The sequence below is a fragment of the Zingiber officinale genome, chromosome 4B (genome assembly GCF_018446385.1).
Source record: "Zingiber officinale cultivar Zhangliang chromosome 4B, Zo_v1.1, whole genome shotgun sequence".
Lineage (NCBI taxonomy): Eukaryota > Viridiplantae > Streptophyta > Magnoliopsida > Zingiberales > Zingiberaceae > Zingiber > Zingiber officinale.
Window position 1 is genome coordinate 96,555,052 of NC_055993.1, and position 17,552 is coordinate 96,572,603.

At 35.4% G+C, this 17,552-nt stretch overlaps 2 protein-coding genes across 4 annotated transcripts; both read left to right on the plus strand.

Annotated features, from left to right (window-relative positions):
• Positions 1-309: 309 nt before the first annotated feature.
• LOC121975622 (SNF1-related protein kinase regulatory subunit gamma-1-like) lies at positions 310-4,833 on the plus strand. 2 transcript variants are annotated; one of them, XM_042527374.1, is made up of 7 exons: positions 310-466; positions 546-586; positions 1,409-1,595; positions 1,845-2,284; positions 2,349-2,615; positions 3,937-4,109; positions 4,360-4,833. In XM_042527374.1, the coding sequence occupies exons 3-7, from the start codon at positions 1,436-1,438 to the stop codon at positions 4,622-4,624; spliced, it is 1,305 nt and encodes a 434-aa protein (XP_042383308.1). In that variant the 5' UTR covers positions 310-466; positions 546-586; positions 1,409-1,435; the 3' UTR covers positions 4,625-4,833. The 2 variants fall into 2 exon arrangements, with proteins under 2 accessions (XP_042383308.1, XP_042383307.1); XM_042527373.1 differs by lacking the exon at positions 546-586.
• A 599-nt stretch (positions 4,834-5,432) lies between these two features.
• Positions 5,433-15,523, plus strand: LOC121975623 (ras-related protein Rab7-like). Of its 2 annotated transcripts, XM_042527376.1 has the most exons (9): positions 5,433-5,603; positions 5,688-5,758; positions 5,879-5,905; positions 6,205-6,304; positions 6,392-6,538; positions 13,804-13,884; positions 13,965-14,110; positions 15,041-15,140; positions 15,257-15,523. In XM_042527376.1, exons 1-8 carry the CDS (start codon positions 5,601-5,603, stop codon positions 15,102-15,104), a joined length of 639 nt encoding a protein of 212 aa, XP_042383310.1. In that variant the 5' UTR covers positions 5,433-5,600; the 3' UTR covers positions 15,105-15,140; positions 15,257-15,523. The 2 variants fall into 2 exon arrangements, with proteins under 2 accessions (XP_042383310.1, XP_042383309.1); XM_042527375.1 differs by having other exon boundaries at positions 5,434-5,603; positions 15,041-15,523.
• The last annotated feature ends 2,029 nt before the right edge of the window (positions 15,524-17,552 follow it).

The window sequence follows — 17,552 nt, forward strand, 5'->3', positions numbered from 1 at the left end:
TTGAAAAAATTTTAGATGTACACAGTTTGTGAATCAAACATATAAATTATCTTAATGGTTAAATAGGTAACTTTCGTCAACAATCATCTTCCTTCCTCATTTTCTCAACCACTTCTATTTTAGTTAACTAATGAACATGAGTTACTTTAATAAATCTTTAAAATTTAAAATCCCTTTACTTATTTATATTTTAAATAAATAAAAAAACATATATTTGAGCTTTATCGTAATTCCAACATAATTTTCCTGAAAAATACTTATTTATTTTAATACTCATAAAAGAGGGTGTTTTTATAAAAAACCATACAATTATTAGGTCAGTGTGCCCTTTCCCCATTTCACGAACTCGCCGTCACCACCCCTCAGGTCGAGGCTGCCGTGTCCACGCGGTTGCTGGTAAAACTTGGACAAGCTCTACAACATCGTCCTTTCCAAGCTCTTCCTTGAGTTGCACAATCGAATCGAGGTCGTTAGCTCTCATTTATGACTCTGTTCTTTGTTTGTCTCAACTTGCCCCTCTTCTCATTACCATTATATCCATGTAGATAAGCTCAAGCCATTAGGAACAATCACACAACTGTTATAGGTATTATTCATCCGTATGCGCAATTTATTCTCATTTTTAAGAATGATTGGATTTTGAACTGCCATACTCCATAGAGTTTGTTCGTAGGCTCTTTGGGTTCAAGGTTATTTCATTGTCAAATGGATTACTAAATATAATATGCATATGAAGCTTCTCAAACTTGCTCATGCTTCATAGATAAAGAGAAAAATCAAGTGCAAAATGGGAGAAGCTGAGAGTGGTTTTATTTCACTTATTGGCAAACCAAAAGTATTGCATTTTCCTTTTTTAGATAAAACTGAGAGTGATTTTTCTGAGTCAAAGAATGATGCAGTACATATTTTAATTCTATTTCCTCATTGGGCTTCAAATACTAATGCATTATGTTTTGGTAATGCATTTACAGTGCCCTTGTAGAGATGAATAAATGTTGTAGTAGAAGATGGTTCATGGAACCATGTCTATGCTTTAAGCATTGAGTAATCTTCTGAATTGCTCCCTTTATGTATTTTCCGTCATAATTCTTGTGTTTTTTTTCCTGTTTCATTTCTGCTTTTTTGGTTTTCTCATAAAGCTCCTTGTTGTGATTGTAGGCTTAATTAATATATCCTGAACTTTTAGGATCGTATCAATTTCATTCAGAACTTCACTTGATATTTATACAGATTCAAATATGTAACAGTGGTATTCTTATGTTGAATTATTTTTCTAGTATTTATTTAATGCCTAGCCTGAGAAAAAAATACCGATTTTGCCACTTGTCTTCCCATTTATATACAATTTCACTCAAGATTTAGAGGTGCTATACTTTACTCTGATTCATCTTTCCTTTATTGTTGTTAGTGGAGATTAAGCATTGCAATCTTGGAAATGGCTCCTCCTGAAACAAGCTCTAGACTTCCAAGCTGTGATGCATATTTCGATGCTATCCAGTTGAAAAAGAAATTGCCATATTCTTTGCAAGAATGCCTGACTTCTGCATTTGCAGGGATTCCTGTTTCATCATTTCCAGAAGTTCCTGGAGGCAAAGGTAAATTTCCTCATTTTATCCAGACCTTCCAAGTTCAACTCTTGTATGTAACATGTGTATTCAGGTTCCTCTATTTCTTCTTCTATCCTTTTAAGAAATTGCTTCTGATTGTGTACTGTAAAGGTAATTTATTACATTGTATTTTTTTCCCCTTTTAAAAAGGTATTCTGATGCATGTTCTCTAAGTGCTGTTATAAAAATAAGTCTATTTATCACTGAATAACATTAAATTGCACACCTCTTTTACAGTAATTGAAATACCAGGAGATACACCAATTGTTGAAGCAGTAAGGATTCTTTCAGAACACAATATAATGACTGCTCCTGTTATCAGAAATACTGATGGAGAGAGTAGCACCGATTGGAGGGATAGATACCTCGGAATTATTGATTATGCGGCAGTCATTCTCTGGGTTCTAGTGAACGTGGAGCTTACAACCATTGCTTTATCTGCAAGTTCAGCAACAACTGCAGGAGTCGGGGAAGGTGCATCTGGTCCAATTGGAGCTGCAGCTCTTGGTGCAACTGGTTCAGCAGCAGTTTCTGGGTTAACCATTGCAGTAGGTGCAGCTGTTGGTGGTGATGTCGCCATTGAGAAGGGCACAGGGAAAGATTCTCTGTCAACTGATCAACACTTAGGAGATAATTTCTACAAAGTCCTTCGAGAGGAACCTTTTGGCTCTACAACAGTAAGCACTCTGTTATTCTTATAGTTGATATTAAAGACTTACTCGTCTCATTTTATGTGGCCAGGTTAAATCAATCATGGAGTCATACCGATGGTCACCATTCCTCCCTGTTGGACTTGAGAGTTCCATGCTCATTGTCATGCTGTTGCTATCAAAGTATAGATTAAGAAGTATTCCAGTTGTTGAATCTGGCAAGTCACATGTTAAGAATTTCATCACACAGACAGCAGTTGTACGAGGTCTACAGCAATGTGGAGGGAGGGACTGGTTTGACTGCATTGCTGCATATTCCCTTTCTGACCTTGGACTTCCTTTTATGTCATCTGAAGAGGTTACTTGCAAAAGCATTGTGAATTATTGCAGTATATATAATTGTTAAAGTAATTGAAATTGCAGGTACTAATTTGACAAGATTATGGCTAACTTAGTATTACATCACGGTTAAAACTTACAAGAATTTGCTACCATATTTTGTTCACTTTATTTGCCAACAAAATTATATACAATTACTGCATACATTTCTGATTGGTTGGGGCATATATAGGTTTCCACTTTGTATGTTGAAGTTTGGGTACTCTGTTCCCATTAGTCTCATATGGGTAGGCACATTGGTTCATTATGTCTATATATATGAAAGGGAAGCCTCTTCCTAAATGACTAGTCATTTTAAAATGGAATAGGGTATACCTCAATCCAACATGGTATTAAAGTTAACATGGTATTAGATTTAAGCCCATACATCTAAGTAATGTGTATGTGGAAGCGTGTTCAAGCTATGATGTTGTAAAGTCATCAATCTCACACGGATAAAATGGCGGTTCATCTATATATTAGAATGATGTCCTCTCTCAAAATGACTAGTTATTTTAGGATAGAATGTCCTTTGTCCCAGTTCAATATGGAATCAAAGCTAGACCTGTAACTATGTTGAAGCTTTTTACTTGTGCCTAGTCAAATTATTCATCACACCATGTATAACCATCTGTCACAAACTTTCTGCCATACACAAGGAATTACTTCTTAACAACTTTCCTTGCCTTTTGTAACTAGTAATGTGGAGTGGAGATTCAGTTCCATCCTCATGCTAACTTTCTGTCTGTTGAGCTTCTTTGTCATTCACCCATGAAATATCCAAGATAAGTTGTTATATATACAATTTAAATATTTATACTATTTGTTTGTTTCCGTCTGAATACTTGCATTATACCCACATAAAGCTCCTTTTTCCTTAGTTTCCTGGATCAGGTTAAATAAATATTTACTTTGAGGACCAAGTGGATCAAAAAATGAATATTCTCATACTTGTGTACCAGGTGATATATCACAATGTGTATCTGTGATTTAAATAGTTTTGTTCAGTAAACTCATTCAAATATTCTGAATGTACCATTGATTTAAGACAAAAAGTTGCAAGTGTAGTAATTCAGAAGATGCTTCGGCGACAATATGAATCATAAAATTCTACAGGATACTACACGCATTTGTTTAGTTTCACATTCTTGCTTGCATCCACTACATCTAAATTAGTAAATGTTTGCTGATGAGGTCTTCAAGTTCACTGTAGTTTCTGCTCAGACTTGTTCTCATCTGTTATATTATCTTCATCGGAAGAAGACCAATATCTGAAATTTGTATTGAATTCTCATTTTCAGGTTATCAGCATAAAAGGAGACGATCTGGTTTTAGAAGCCTTCAAAAGAATGAAGGAGAACCACATTGGTGGTCTCCCTGTCATCCAGGGACCCAGACGCAAAATCATTGGCAGCATTAACATTCGAGACATCAGGGTTTTGCTGCTGAAGCCTGACTTACTCACTAATTTTGGGTACTAAAATACTGAACTATACTTGTAGAGATTTGGTAGGCCTTCATTTTGTTAGTCAGAGATCATTCTAATTATGTTTGATTATGGCCTGTTAAAGAATATTGCATTGTAACTTCACCATATTAAAATTGGATAAATGTTCTTGGTCAAACTCAGAAAATATATAGTATTCTGGATCCATAATCCATTCATGCTCTGATATTGGCTATAGCACTAGTTTTCTGGCTCATGGTTCTTGATGTGTTTTCAGGCATTTAACCGTGATGGATTTCCTGAAGAACTTAGAGTCAGTTGCAGAACAACCAGTGACTTGTTCACCGAATGCTTCCCTTGGAAGTGTTATTGATCGTCTAGCATCCAAATCTGTTCATAGGATTTATGTGGTTGAAGAAGAGGAGAGTGAAATCGTTGGCGTTATTACTCTGAGGGATGTCATCTCCTGTTTCATCTTTGAGCCACGCTATGTGATTGACAAATACTTTGGCTGTGCCTTGAAGGAGTTGCAGAGCCGATGAAATCATGCAAAGAAGCAAATTTTTGATCGAAAATTGGAAGAGCGACGCTAGCAGCAAAGACAAGCTTCGTTTATGTACAGCCATGCAAGAATTTTGTAGTCTTTTTAATCTTTCGTGGGTTTCACATGAACTGTGCAACCTTTTAGTTGAATGGTAATATCAACATTGATTTTACGTGATTAGATGCAAGTTTCTTGCCAGTTTGACTATATTGAACTGATGCATCTGTGGTAGCAATTAGTCTTTATCCTGCCATTAGTGTGAATATAGAATTTAAAAAATAATTCAATAAATTAATTTAGTATTTTTATAAAATAATTTTATAGTATAAGATTAATTATTAAAAAAAATAAAATAAAAAAGATAATTCTTATCTTTCACTTTTATATTTAGATTGTAGTATAATTTTTAAATCTATTTTATATTAATTGTGTTCTGAATCGAGTTTGGCTATGTTATATTGCTTTCTTTAGGTTCACGACCATATGTATTTGTAATTTTAAGTAAATTCGAAGCTCATTATAGCACATAATGTGAGTATCCCAATTCACGGTGGGTACTCACGAATATCCTATTAATCGGGTGAAAAGGGCGGATCGTGATCCGTCAGCATCCATCGGCATGACTCATCACTGCTACTTTTATATCCCAACTGTCTCGACCCATTCCCAGGGGCCGGGAGGAGGGGCTCAACCATCCACCCTCCGTTTCAGATCCAAACGGAGATCGCCGCCCATGCCCAACGGTCCAGATTTCCTGCACCGTCTTCAACTCCAGCGGGGAAGTTAGTGGTATCCCCGTTCCGTTACAGCCAGGCTCTCGATATAGAATCAATTATCGAGACCAACGGCGATCGATTGCAGAAGTAAACGACGGGTCACGCTGTCCCGTGCACCACTTTTGGTCGGCGCGCCCTCCCTCAGCTCACGTTCCTCCACGGAATCCTCGAGAAATAATAGCTCCGCAATTGCAATCAATGGCCGGTTCACTGATCCATCCCATTAATGTGATTCCATAGCCATTTCCCCCCTTCTCTGATCGGCTCCCGCTTGCCTGGTTTTAGGCGAATCCATCTTCGGCCATGTCGACCAGGAGGCGAACTTTGCTCAAGGTTATCGTTCTCGGCGACAGCGGGTAAGGGATTCCTCCGCCTTGTTCCCTCCGTCTTGATCTCGCCTTGTTACCTTGGATCCCTCCGTTTGGCTACCTAGGTTTTGGCTAACTCTTATTTGGTTTATTTGTTTTTATGTGTAGTGTTGGAAAGACGTCGCTGATGAACCAGTATCCTTCATCATCCTCTTTGTTTGTCGTCTCTGTAAATCTGAGGTTTCCCTTACATTTGATAATTACTGATCTGGACTGTTTTTTTCTTTTATTTGTCTTTTTTTTTTTCCGTAAACATGAAATGCCAATTACCTATAATTGCACTCCCCTTGTTATTTCACTACAAACCAGAGATACGCGAGTTTCTGATCTCGGATTTATGGTGCTTATGGGTCGTTATGGAACAATTTCTTCATGGTCTAGTTGTTGTGTAGCCTTCTATCTGCATTTAGTGGTCTCTTAAACCTCACCATTAGATATGTGCACAAAAAGTTCACGCAGCAGTATAAGGCCACCATTGGCGCTGATTTTGTCACCAAAGAAATTCTAGTTGATGACAGACTCGTTACCTTGCAGGTGAGTTTGAAATTGAACGAACCATCGGCAAGCTTCTTATTGGTTCCTTCATTTAGTGCTTGAATTGTGCATCATTTTGTGGTCTAGATTTGGGATACTGCAGGACAAGAAAGATTCCAGAGTCTTGGTGTTGCATTCTACAGAGGAGCTGACTGCTGCGTCTTGGTCTATGATGTTAATGTCCGAAGATCATTTGACACTCTTGATAATTGGCATGATGAATTTCTTAATCAGGTCCATAGTATTATCTCTTTGGCTTTCTAGCCTAACTTGGCATTTTTTTTTACTCTAATTTTGTATATCTTAATGCTTTTGTTTGTTGATTTTCTGAAATATAATCCCTTTTCTGGTATTAGTTTTAGATACATCAGGATCTTATAGACTGCTTCCATATCCTCTTCATTTGGATTAATCATGAATTGACTCACCATACTAACCAAGTAGCCAATGCCAGGTCTCGAGTTTTGTGTGGGATAAGTATATGAGTTTTCCCATGAGTCTCTTATATCTGCCTTTATTATAGTCTTCTTTGGTTCCTAGTTTGATCATCCAAGCATTTATGTTTCTTTTAGAAGGTCTAGGATATATTTTGGTTGAGAGACTCAGATTGTTGCATTTGGCTGAGCTATTTCCACTCCACGAAAATACCAGCGGCTTTCCAAATATTTGATTTTAAATTCTTTGGCTACTTGGCTCTTGGGTGTGCTTCTCTCTTGCATAAGATCTCTTGGTAGAATGATGTCTTCCATGTAGACAATAAGGATGGCGGGTTCTCTTTTGAGGTGAACATTTAACTAAGAGGGTGGTATCCGTCCGACATTGTAGATAACCACATTGCTTGACTACTCTCGCAAATTTGTCAAATCAAGCTCTTGGAGCTGGTTTGAGTCGATATAATAATCATTTCAGCCTATGAAGTTTGTTGATTGCAAGTTGCAATTCGAATCCAGGAGGGATGCTTACGTAAACTTCTTTCACCAGGACTTCATTGAGAAAAGCATTCTTGACATCCAATTGATGAAGTGGTCACTTTAAATTTGCACCCAGAAATACTTCTCAAACTGTGTTCCATTTGGCTATAGGAGCAAAAGTTTCTTCATAATCGATTAAGACTTCCATCTTCTTTGTATTTAATTATGAAGACCCATTTGTAATCTACAAGGCACTTTCAAGGTGGTAGCTTAGTGAGCTTCCATGTTCCATTCTTCTCTAGTGCTCACATTTCTTCTTCAAGAATAACCTTCCATTTTGGTATTGTGAGAGCTTCTTGTATGGATTTGGGAACCCATGTTTGATCTAGACTTACCACAAAAGCCTTTGTACTAATTAGATAGTCCCTTATATGGCACAAAGTAATACATTGGAAATTTTGTGCATTCTCTAACACCCTTTCTTTTTGCAATAAGAACATCACCATCTTAAAAAGACTCAAATTAAAGTTACCTTATGGATCTTTTGATCTCGAATCCAGTTTCAATTCTTGGCTCTACTCAAGGAGTAGTTAGTGCTATGTCTCCCTTTTATTCTTTTCCTTCCTAGTCTAGGTGATGAGGTCATTGTTGTTTTCAAATTGATTAATGAGGAATGAAGGCTACAAAGACTTGGGATTTTGTTTGGCTGAATAACATATAGAGAAGAGGAAATGTATGGAAAAGAAGTATTTAGAGGTTCGGACAGTTATGCAAGTGAGTCAAAGTATGGGACCATGAGTTTATTTTGGTGAGTAGGGACAATTTCTATTTGAGTATTGGCTGGATTTGATGAAATGTGGGGAATATCTAGGTCATTGTCCTCCATATTGATATCCCAAAGTTGATATTCTTATGTGAAACTATTCTTCCTTGAATGTCAGATTTCGAATAATATAGCTGATGTTTAATAAATGTAACATCCAAGGAGTTATAAAATTTTCTTGTGATTGGAAAATAATATTTGTACCCTTTTTGAGAGGAAGAATTGTTGGGTTTTTCGGACCGCAAAAATCGCTTTTTGCATTGCGGAAACCCCGAATCTCATGCCACTGAATCCGTGCGAAGTTATAAAACAAAATTTTCTACGTGTACGAGTTTCTCTAATCTAGATCTACACTAGTTCTACAAAGAAAAAGAAATTACCCTTGATGCGAAGCCCTTCGCAAATCCCGCTCGTCCAAGGTTCGCCGGATCTCAAGGTTGTCAAGTGTACAACCCTCTATGTGTATCCACACGAACAAATCAATGGAGAGAACCTCTAAAGATGTGCTAGCAACCTTAGAGGATCAGCAATGGTGGAGGAGAGGGAGAGAAGAAAGGTAGAGAGCAAGAAGAAGGAGGTTACCAAAACAAAATGAAACTCACACTTGAGAAATTAAGTGGTCGGCCACCTTTTTAAACCTCCATGGGATTTCAAGAGTCACAACTCTTGATCTCCCTCATGAGGTGGCACACACATGTGCTAGCCTTGATGATGTGACACATCATCATTAGTCCACTTAATGTCAACTCACAAATGAGGTGGCAATGGTCAAGTCAAACTTGACCTTTCATCTTCCTCTCAAGTCAAGTCAAACTTGACCACTTCTCTCCCATGGTTGATCAAATCTAACCATTGGTTCAAGTCAATTTTAATTTAATAAATCTCTATTCATTGAATTAAATTGGCTCAATGAGTCTAAGTCCAAATTAGACTCATTTAACACATGAGCCAAATTGAGTCCAACTCAATTAGTTTACTTTGGATTACTCTTAATCCAATTTGGTTCATCACATGAACCTATTCCTTTTGGTTCATCAAATGAACCTAATCTTCATCTAATTGCCCTTTGTGTGTGACCCTATAGGTTCTTATAACATTGACAATGCTCCTAAACCCATTTAGAAGCATAAGTAATGAGCGGTATCTAGCAACACATCATTACTACCCAAGTTACAAGAATGTTGAGATCTAACATCACCTTGTGACTACTAATTGTGACTCTTCACAATATATGACAATGTCCTTCTATCCTAGACATTTAGATTGATCAATATGAGGCATAGATCGTATCATCCTCTAATCAATCTAAATCTTGAACTCCAAGTAGACTCACTCAAATCAAATGAGCTCAATATCTCATATTGACTCACTTGGGCATGGCCATGCACTTAGTGGTCTCACTCTATCAAGAATAATGATGTCACTCCCGTTATATAGGAGGGATAGACCTCATCTACATCACTCGCATCCCTCCGCATAATTTGTTACATACCCAGTAATCGCCTTTATAGTCCACCCAGTTACGGGTGACGTTTGACGAAGCCAAAGTATGCAACTCCTTATGTAGGGAACCATGGTGACTTCAGGTCCAAGGACTAATAGTCATACTAATAGCCACATGAGAAAGTATATGACACTCATATAACGATCCATGATACTTTCTCATGGCGGGTCATTCAGTATACATTCTCCAATGCATACCCATGTGTCAACTTGATATCTCTATATCCATGACTTGTGAGATCAAGTCATTGAGTTGACCTACATGCTAGTCTTGTCGCATTAACATTGTCCCTGAATGTTAATACTTGACTAGGAATGATTAAGAGTAGTGTTCTCTATATCATTTCACTATCGATTCAACCAATCGATTGATATAGATAAGAACCTTCTACTCGAGGACGCTATTATACTTAGTTATTTGACACCAATACAAGTAAGTATAATAACCATAATGAAATGCCTTTATAAATATATAGGAATATGATACATCGAGTCCATACAACAATCATCATTTGATTGACTCTAGGGCTATGCAAGTGAGTCAAAGTATGGGACCGTGAGTTTATTTTGGTGAGTAGGGACAATTTCTATTTGAGTATTGGCTGGATTTGATGAAATGTGGGGAATATCTAGGTCACTGTCCTCCATATTGATATCCCAAAGTTGATATTCTTATGTGAAACTATTCTTCCTTGAATGTCAGATTTCGGATAATATAGCTGATGTTTAATAAATGTAACATCCAAGGAGTTATAAAATTTTCTTGTGATTGGAAAATAATATTTGTACCCTTTTTGAGAGGAAGAATAACCCAAGAAAATACACCTAATCGCTCTAGAATCAAGGTTTCCCTAGTGTTCTACGGATATAGATAAAAGCAGAACAACCAAGTAACTTGAGAGGAATGGATAGAGATATGAGATGTGTAGTTGAGTGTGTTTTAAGTGGGATCTGACATGGGTTTTAGAATTTTAAGACTGGAGATCAAAAGCTCCTAAAAGTATTCTATTTATGAGGATATGAGATTAAAAGATATTAGAGTTACCTTGTGGATCTTTTGATATCGAGTCCACTTCCAATTATAGAATCCATGTTAGATCGGATTGATATATAGAGAACATAAGTGACTGGACTACTTCTAGGAGATGTCTGTATCTTCTTTCAGCTATACCATTTTGCTAAGATGTGTCAATGCAAAAGCTTCGATGAATAATCCTCGACTTATTATGTAATCACTAAGAATGGATGCAAAATATTCTTTTGCATTGTCTATTCTCAAAATTTATATTTATGTTTTGGAATTGAATTTGAACCATGGTATTGAATTTTGAAAATATTGGACTTGCCTCTGATTTTTTTTTTCTTTTATTAGGAAAACCAATGAAAAACATTGTGATTTTTTTTGTAAGGTACGTAAGGATAAGAATTTCAAATATGTATTGTGAGTTGACAAATTTTAACTCATTTGGATTTTTATCATTGAAAAGTGATGGAAAAAGGTTCTTAAGCTACATAGAATTTGGATGTGCTAACCTAGTGGCATAATATAATAGCATTGTCCCCTTTTTGAAAAATGGATTTTAGATTTTGACTTATAGACGTTAAACAACTCGGATGATACTCTATTAAATGTATGAAAATGCCTAAAGAAGCAGGGTATTGAATGGTTTGTGAAGTTATTCAACTTGATATTGAAAATGAAGAAAATGTCTCACAAGGGTAAGTACTTTAGTCCCCCAATAAAAAAATAAAGGAAACATACAAAATTGTGTGAATTATAGGTGCATTAAATAGATGAGTCATACCATAAAACTTTAGAAAAAAATAATAGAAGAAAATTAAGAAACACAATATGATCGAAAATTAATTCGAATTCGAGCCTAAAAGTTTGACGATAGAATCTATACATTTTCTTAGATAATTAATCGAAAAGTATCGAGAAAAGAAGCAAGACTTACACATAGTATTCATTAAACTAGAAAAAGATTATGACAAAGTTATGAGGAAAATTATGTAGAGAATTATATAAAAGAAAGGTGTTAGTGTAGCGTATATTAAGATAATTAAAGATGTGTATGATAATGTAAGTGCATTAATTGAAGCGTTTTCTAAACAAATTAGGGTTACCTCAAGAACTTTAAATCCATATCTTTTTGTACTAGTTAAGGATAAATACACTGCAAGATAAGTTATTGTGATATATATTTATATATGACATTGTTTTGATCGATAAGACTCGTGAAGGTGGAAATGTTAAACTTGAATTTTGACAGGAGACTTCAGAAGTAGGTTTTAGACTTAATAGAGTAAAGATAAAATATATGAAAGTTAAATTTAATAGTAGTAGACACCTCAAAAAGGGAGTCTTGGTGCACTAGTAAAGTTGTTGCTATGTGACCTTGAGATCACATATTCGAATCGCGAAAAAAACCTCTTACAATGTAAGGTAAGATTGTGTACAATAGATCTAATGTGGTCTAACCATTCCCGGGACCTCGCATTAGCGGGAATTTCATACACTGGTTTGCCCTTGGTAGTAGATGTAGCAAGACAATTGTTAATATAGGAGATGCAAATTTTAAGTATTTATGATCATTTTTTAAAAGAATAGAGGGGTAGATAAAGATGTTTTACATGAGATACAAGTAGAATGATTGAAATGGAGAAGACCATTATATATTTTTTGTAATCATAAGGTACCTTTAAAACTTAAAGAGAAATTATACAAAATGATAATTAGATTTGCTATGTGATATGGAGTTGAATGTTAGGCTATGAAACAAACACGAGCAAAAATAAAGATGTTAAGATAGATGTGTGAATACGAGATGGATAGTATAAAAAATAAGAATATTAGAGAGAATGTCAGGTTGTACCTATTGAGGAAAAATAGACATGTTTAAGATGGTATGAACATGGACTTAAGCGACTAATAAACGCCCCTATTAGGTGGTGTTTGAGTGTGACAAATACACATTAATCGAGGAAGAGGGAGCTTAAAGAAGAATTGGTTATCAACGATAAAATTCATTTAAATATAGAGAATGATATAGTAGAGATCAAGTCTAATGGTATAGTAGAATCCATATTGCCGACTCTATTTAGTGGGATAAAAGTTTGGTTGTTATTGTTGTATTCGCATAAAGTAGATTGAGTCTTAAGCATTCTTTAGCATTGTCAATCATCTTCCTCGAATCTAAGACCTAAAATTCATAAGAAAATGGAAAAATTTGGTGACACAATTCTGATCAGTGACTCTACTAACTGATTAAGTGATAGTAAATGGCATTTTAATTGAAGCACTAAACAGACAAAGTTGAGTGTTAGGTCTTTTAAAGTTTTTAACTTATTCGGTAGGTTGAAGGTTGTTACACTATCTATCTCTAGTCATGCAATCTAAAGCTCCTAAATCTACAATCTATAAATTCAATTTATCTTTATAATGCTTAAGACATTTATAAAATTACCTTTTTGTGCTATTGATCTGGTCCCAATTGCTAGAATAGAGTCAACTGCTTGTGATGGTTGGATCGAATGTCGGGTCGATTTGCGTTGCGGAAATAACCTGGGTGGGGGTGGGGGTGGGGGTGGGGGTGAAATACTTGCGATGCAGGTAAGACTACATACAATAGATCCTCGGGATCCCGCATTGACGAGAGCTTTGTGCACCGGACTATCTTTTTTACATAAGGAAGTGAGAATATTCTAAAATATTCTATATATATATTTTAAAAAAATTATCATTATCCTCCACTAAGAAGAGCTGGATCTCCTAAGTGAGTAGGTATGAAAATGTTATAGATCTTCAAACAAAGACCTTAAGCAAAAAATATTTATTTGAAATTAAGGAGTTGTTTTTGGTGCCTGTTGGATTTCATCAAACTTTTCTGGTGCCAGTTGCAAAGTTCTTCTCCTATATAGTTCTAATAATAGATAGATTATGTTGATGAGTTTTACCATAAAACACAACAGGGCGACTGAGAGAAGAATGTGTTGTGAATAAAAAATTTTGAAAGTCAGTTCGGTTTTGTGCATGGAAGATCAAATATATATCAAGCCATGTATTGGTTTACCACATTTTGACAGTAGGCTTAGCAGTTAGCATTGCTGACATCTTAACAGTTGACCTGTGGTGTCATAGCTGACATCTAAAAACTTGCTTGCTAATTCAACATTGCTTGACCGAGCATAGTTATCTAATTTAGATGAATAAATTTTGCCGACCTACATCTGATTTCTATCTTACAAATGTGATTTTGCAGGCTAGCCCTTCAGATCCCTCAACATTTCCGTTCATTTTGCTTGGTAACAAGATAGATTTAGATGGCGGAAACAGTAGAGTGGTACAGTTGGCAAAACGTAGTTCTTCAATTTGATTTCATTTCTCTAAATTCAATATATTTTTCTGTCGATTGTCATGAAGGTCTCTGAAAAGAAAGCGATAGAGTGGTGTGCTTCTAGGGGCAATATACCTTACTTTGAAACCTCCGCAAAAGAGGATTACAATGTTGATGATGCTTTTCTTCGTGTTGCTCAACTTGCACTGCAACATGATCGTGATCAGGATATGTAAGTTTTGTCCATGTAGATAATTATTTTTAGGGTTCTATTTATTTTAAATATATGCATCTCATCCTTTTTTTCCCCTTATTTGCGCTTATACTAGTTTGTTTCATATAAAATATTCCACATGCAAACCCAAGCATCTACATCAACTTTCCTAAACACAGAATTTATCTTAAATTTTACATTTTATGTAAAAAAATTTTTTGCATCAGCTACCTTATCCATTCCTTAAATTTAGATATCATGCAACTTCTCTAAAGTTAAGGAATGAAATTCATTCCCTAAACATTAAAATATTATTTAATTTAGGAGAGAGAAAAAATAAAAAGAATGGATTGGATAATGGAAAGTAGATATTACATACGAAGAGAGAAAAAATAATTTAAAAAGTGGAAGAGAGAAGAAAATAATAAAAAAAATAAAAATAATGAAAATTTTAGAGTAGCTGATGTATGTAGTATGTAGTGAAAAATGATTGTCTAAATTTAATAAAGCGAATTGTTTATCCTAAATTTTAAAGATATTATAAAGAAACTAACTTGGATGCTCTTAGAATATGTCGTAACAAGAAGAGGCTTTAAATGCAGCCCACTTTATGCAAATAGCACGTGTTTTGGCAGACTGGAATGAGATAAAATTGAAATGAGATTAGGAAGGGAATATAATGAAATAAAAAGGGAAAATGAGATAAAAAAATAGTTCAGGAGGAATTTACAACAGAATGCAAGTGCCAAATTTTCCTTAATATCTAATCTAGTTTGTCTCGGATGTAGATCAGGAATTGAGGTTCCGTTACATCCCATGGTTATTGCCTTATGTCACCTCCGAAAGCAGATATTTGCAATTTAGTTCATTCATTTGTCCGTGCAACTAAACTTGGTATATTATTAAATGTTCAATTTTAAAACATTTTGTTTTTCAAAATCTTTTCAGATACTTCCAAACCATTCCAGAACCTCCATCCCAATCCGACCAAAGGAGTGGATGTGCTTGTTAGGTTAGCTGCTGCAGATACACTGCGTGGATTCTCCTGGTCTGTTGATTAATTGAAGTTTTCTTTTTGTTAATTTCCTGTTACCGTACGTTTTGGAGACGTAATCGGTATCCTGTGCGTTTGATCATCTATTGGTGAATTTTGTGGCCAAACAGTTTGGGTAGTCTGGTAAGCGAAGAGATGAGCAACCAACAAGACAAATCTTTTGGGTTTTACCATGCTTGCAACAGCATATGGTATAACAACCGGAAGTAGGAATATCTGTTGGTCTTGTGGACGCCAATTCTGTGCCTGTTGGTTTAGTTTATCACTTTTCAAAATATAATGATTTTTCTTATATGTTTATTTTTGTGTAAGACCACATAAATAGTGATGATCACTTGTTACTCAAAAGTAAAATGCCAATTCTGATTGTTTACGTATATTTTTAAGGTGGGAGAGGTGTAGAAGAACTCCCTAACCAAAACATTTTTGACTTGTACCTTTTTAAGCAGAAAAGGCAAGGGAAAAAGGAACGATTTTGAGTTTCCTTTGCCGTTTTTAAGACGTCCAAAAAGGACGGAAGGGAGCAGGAAGAGGAATGATAACACTTGTTTAGCCTTGTATATCCTGCAAATGACCAAATCATTTCAGTTCTCTCTTCTAGCAGATAAAAACAGAGAACTCTCATCTCTCTCTCGTCTTACTATCTTCTCCCTTTCTGTTCCTTTCTTTTAGTTCATTTTTCACTCAAGTAGACAACATTAGAAAGAAGCATCGGTTGGCATGTGGTCACGGTTAGGAATTTGTACCGACTGTTGGGTTGGATCTAACATTTGTTGAGCATCTCCTTGATTTTGCTTTTTCTTTGAAAATTCACCTAAAAGTTATTATTAGTTAGCATAGATGTGGATTAATGGCAGTCTGAACAATGTTTTATAGAGTCATCTTGTAAGAGCATCTGTAACGCAAATGTTAATTTGATGTTATAACATCACTTCGCCGTGAAACCTCCGTTTGAACGCGTTCGTTCAATAAAACATGGGGGTGGGCCCAGCCCACCCCATGTGTATAATTTTTTTAAGAAATTTTATTTATTAAAACATTATAAATTTTAAAATTAAAAATTGAATAAAATAGTTAAATTTTTAATGGCTAGTTTAAAATTTTATCTATAAATATCTATCAATGTGTACATATATTTTCATTCCAATTCATTATTTTATAATTTTAGTTATTTAGTTGTAATTTTATTTTTTTAACTTTATAATTTTAGTCGCTCGTCGTTCACAGTTGTAATTTCATTTTTTCAATTTTGTAATTTCTTTTTCTCACAAACATGTATTTTATTTAATAAATATATTTTAAAAATTAATATTATTTTTGAAAAACAATAAAATTATATTTTTAAAAGGAAAATTATTAATATTATTACTAATAATAATTTAAATATATATTTATTTAATATGATATAATTTTAAGATAAATAAGTGAATTATGGAATCTATAAATAATAAATAATGAATGTTAATATTAAAAAGAATGTTGAAAAAAAAAATAATATTGATATAATGAGTACATCATTGTAGATCTTTTATATATATATATATATAGAAATGATATGCTACGGATAAAGTCGAGCGGATCAATGTGGACATACCTTCCTGATCGGTCATCAGACCGATCAGGGAATCGATCATTTTCTGATCGGTCTACAGACCGATCAGGAGATTCCCTGATCGGACTGGTGACCGATCAGAAAGGCAAGTCCATAACGATTTATACAATTTTATCCGTAGCATATCATTTCTGTATATATATATATATATTTTAAATGAGATGATGGATATCCTAAACAATGATGTAGGAAACATCATCAGAGGCTGCTGGCTGAATAACGACCTCCAAACGCTACCACGCTGGACTTGCAGTGGCACCAGTCGAGACCTTTCCACGTTGCTGGCGGGAACTTTCTAGGAAGACCGTTTTACTTATCTTTACGTTTAGTCGCATCCTGCTCCTTTCACACCCTCCACTGCTTTCCCTTTTAACAAAGCTGACGTCCATTTCGGCCTTTCCAATTCCCGCATTAAATTTGTTCCGTGTCGCTATTGTATCCCATTCCCTAACGAGCGGGATAATGCCACGCACCACTGTCGCCGTCTTTCAGAAGCACTGTGGCAGTGCTTGTAGCCGGCAGCGGCACTTTCCCCGTGGTTTCGCTCGTTACGGGCCAACAAATAGTGCACCTCAATTAATCCCTGTGGCATCCGCATCATTTGTCTCTTTTGAGTGTTTTACCCACCAACCAACTCTGGTTAGTCTAACAGAGATGCAATGACAATTTTTGTAGGGGTGGCTATAGTTCGCAATAATCTGTGTCTACGTACCACCCAATTTGAACGGGTCAGATTTGGATACTAGTTTACTTGTGGCTCAGTTTCGCAGATGTTAATAAGTCTAAATAGTTGG

Coding starts and splice junctions, on each gene's coding strand:
- LOC121975622 (XM_042527374.1), top strand. CDS start 1,436: ATGGCTCCTCCTGAAACAAGCTCTAGACTTCCAAGCTGTGATGCATAT. Junction 2,285..2,348: donor AACCTTTTGGCTCTACAACA/GTAAGCACTCTG, acceptor TTATGTGGCCAG/GTTAAATCAATCATGGAGTC. Junction 2,616..3,936: donor CTTTTATGTCATCTGAAGAG/GTTACTTGCAAA, acceptor TCTCATTTTCAG/GTTATCAGCATAAAAGGAGA.
- LOC121975623 (XM_042527376.1), top strand. Junction 5,759..5,878: donor ATCGTTCTCGGCGACAGCGG/GTAAGGGATTCC, acceptor TTTTATGTGTAG/TGTTGGAAAGACGTCGCTGA. Junction 13,885..13,964: donor ATGGCGGAAACAGTAGAGTG/GTACAGTTGGCA, acceptor ATTGTCATGAAG/GTCTCTGAAAAGAAAGCGAT.